Here is a 2,714-nt window from a genome sequence, read left to right as displayed (position 1 = left end):
TAAAACTCTTTTTTTTGCACACAAAATTTCCAAAGGGCAAATGGAAATAGACCAAATTCCTCCATTTAGGAGGTTTTTTGAAAAAAAAATCCCCGGTATTCAAATTTTTAGGGGGTAATTAGCTTGTTATTCTTGATCTGGCCATACGGTCCGCCTTTTAGGATTTTGGGCTGATGACTTCATCAAATTGCCATAATTTATGCATATTTAATTAGGAAAAATATCCTGAAATAGTATAACATTTTTTTTTTGTAACAAAATGGCAGTAATTTTGCAAATAAATGTGAAAAATACATTGTTAGAACCCAAAATGGGGATTTTTGGCAAAAATGCCTGTCAGCAAACGGTTGCCATGGCAACACGGAAAAATGGAAAATTTCCCAACCTCCGTAAAATTGTTGCCAACAATTTTTTAGGAAAACTCCCCAAATTTGGTGGCTTTAGCGTAAGGCGTTCTGGCGTTATAGGACATCGAAGTTGGCGCGGGCCTCAAAAGCCCCCCCCCCCCCCCGGTCTGAATAGGGTTAAGACATGTTTTAGCTTTGAATTTTTTTTATTTATTATATATTTCATCTTGAAATTCTCTGGCTAATGTTCATAGAAGTATCAAAACTTTGTGAGTGGAGCATTTTTTTCAGGAAAGGATATCGCGGTTGATGATATTATAATACATTGAGAGGTTGTCATAAAACTTAGTACATTTTTCCTCCTATCATGTATCATTTTTTGCGCCAGATGGGAATGATAAAGCTCAATTTTCGACTGACCAATCACATTCAAGGTAGTTCAAAACCTCCCGTTCACTATCGAAATTAGCTGCGTTTGTCCAGTCGATAAAAACTCTTAGATCAACACAATTACTCTGTGCCAAAGGCTACATTTAATAATAGGTTGTGGGATTTATACATGAAGTGATGAATAAACTAACAAAATGATATAGTCGAAATCAAAGCTGGTATGCTACGCTGGATTGCGTTTATACCTGCTATATAGATATATATTTTGAGTAGAATGTTACAATTTCGATAAGGTTGCCGTTGAATAAAACTTGTGGATTCATTTTTTTGCTTTGTTTTTATTTCTGAAACAACAAATAATTTTTATACTATTCTGAAATGCTGTATAGTTGTTTTTACACATGGTAAAATCTGTAAAAATAGAAAATTTCAGTGTTTATTATGTAATTGAAAATGTGTTTTACGGCTAAAGAAATGCAAAACAACGAGAAAATAAATCGTCTATACGTTGTTGAAGATTTACAATCATGTATGTAACATTATTTAAATGTAAGGAAAACCAATATGGCTGCCAGCGTGGTTGGTTTTACATCGTGTCAATCTACGATATTCCGCATGTAAAAAATACGACCACACAAAAGAACATCATTCCACCGTTTTTACGGAATTATATCTTCCTAGGTCTTCGTTCTAGCTTACGATAAAGCTATACATCAGACACAAGGCGGACGCCATGGCAGTAGGCAGCGACAGCATGGCTTTCTCACTACTGCTGCCAGGGGGCGCAGTTGGACAGCGGTCGTACCCATCAAGTCCTCGGCAAGAATCTGCTTCGCTCATCCCTGTCCAAAGAAATCACAAGATAATTTAACCTAATATGTAGACAATACTAGGTCTAACCAGCCGCCATCTCACCGCCTCCTTGCAAAAAAATTGTGTAAACGCAGGATAGTAGCAGCTTTACCCCATCAAACTTTTCAATATCGTCTTCTTTTATTTGTAACAGTTGTATGATTTATAAAAGAGACATGTGATTAATGATAAGGACAATCTTCATTCTCAGAGAACATTTCTCTCGCGTTAGTACAATCTGGGACCTATACTAGAATCGCAAAACCCAAATGCCAAAAGGAAGACCTACTGCCAATACCGTCCCGCCCTCGTTTTCACCTCACTCGCGCAAGCTATCATTAAATTTCCTCTCGCGATAGCAGATGTGATACTGTCGCCGAAGTTTGGAAATTGGTTACGTTTGTTACTAGGATAATATGATAACAGTCAGTGAAAACACTTTTTCCGTATATGCAAAGGATACGATTTGGGCACATCAAGTACAGTGCTTGGATGAAGGCAGCCTGCGTTGAAATATAAAGAACCTACCTCTGTCGTTAACGTAGTTGTAGCGAACATATCCGTCTGTAGCTGCTACCATGGTGACGTAACAGACTGGGGTCAGTTGGTTAGAAGAGATGAAGTTTGCCACTTCAAAAAGGCACCTAAAGAAAAATAGTACAAGAAATTGCTTAGAATATTATCTATGAAGCGGCTTTGGAACCAATCAGAACAAAACAGTTTATCATTCTTGTTTTAAGTTAAAATTGCGAATGGATGATGATCTGACCAATTAAACTTTATTTCTAGCCGTAAAAGCGCGATTGGAGTGGCTTATCCTTTAAGGCAAAGTTTCCTCGTTACCGAGTGGGATTTGGAAGACGTTATTTGAAGTTCTACACAAACTTGAAATTAAACTATGTTTCACAAGTTATCCCTGATTATAAAAACACATTGTGCCGTGGTTTCCGTGTGAAAAGTTTTGTGGCACGGTGCAATGGAAACATGGGAACAAGTAAGTTGGGCACAAGCTTATATTTCTGCAATGGATCTATAGTTAATATAAGTATCGCTTACCCCTTTTACAATGGAAATAACGATGACATTTGTTCGTTGCATTTGTACTTTTTGCTTTCAAATTCAATG

The 2,714-nt window shown here is 37.1% G+C and overlaps 1 protein-coding gene across 1 annotated transcript in view; it reads right to left on the bottom strand.

The window, feature by feature from the left end:
• Positions 1-1,537: 1,537 nt before the first annotated feature.
• The window catches only part of LOC118422570 (phosphatidylethanolamine-binding protein 1-like), a 367,419-nt gene continuing 366,242 nt past the window's right edge, over positions 1,538-2,714 (bottom strand). Inside the window, exon 7 of the mRNA XM_035830198.1 lies at positions 1,538-2,235. Coding sequence (XP_035686091.1) covers positions 2,065-2,235 — 171 coding nt within the window. The 3' untranslated portion in view covers positions 1,538-2,064. The remainder of the gene's footprint in view (positions 2,236-2,714) is intronic.

The sequence above is a fragment of the Branchiostoma floridae genome, chromosome 9, assembly GCF_000003815.2.
Source record: "Branchiostoma floridae strain S238N-H82 chromosome 9, Bfl_VNyyK, whole genome shotgun sequence".
Lineage (NCBI taxonomy): Eukaryota > Metazoa > Chordata > Leptocardii > Amphioxiformes > Branchiostomatidae > Branchiostoma > Branchiostoma floridae.
The sequence above is the reverse complement of the archived record's forward strand: the minus strand, read 5'-3'. Positions and strand labels throughout refer to the sequence as shown.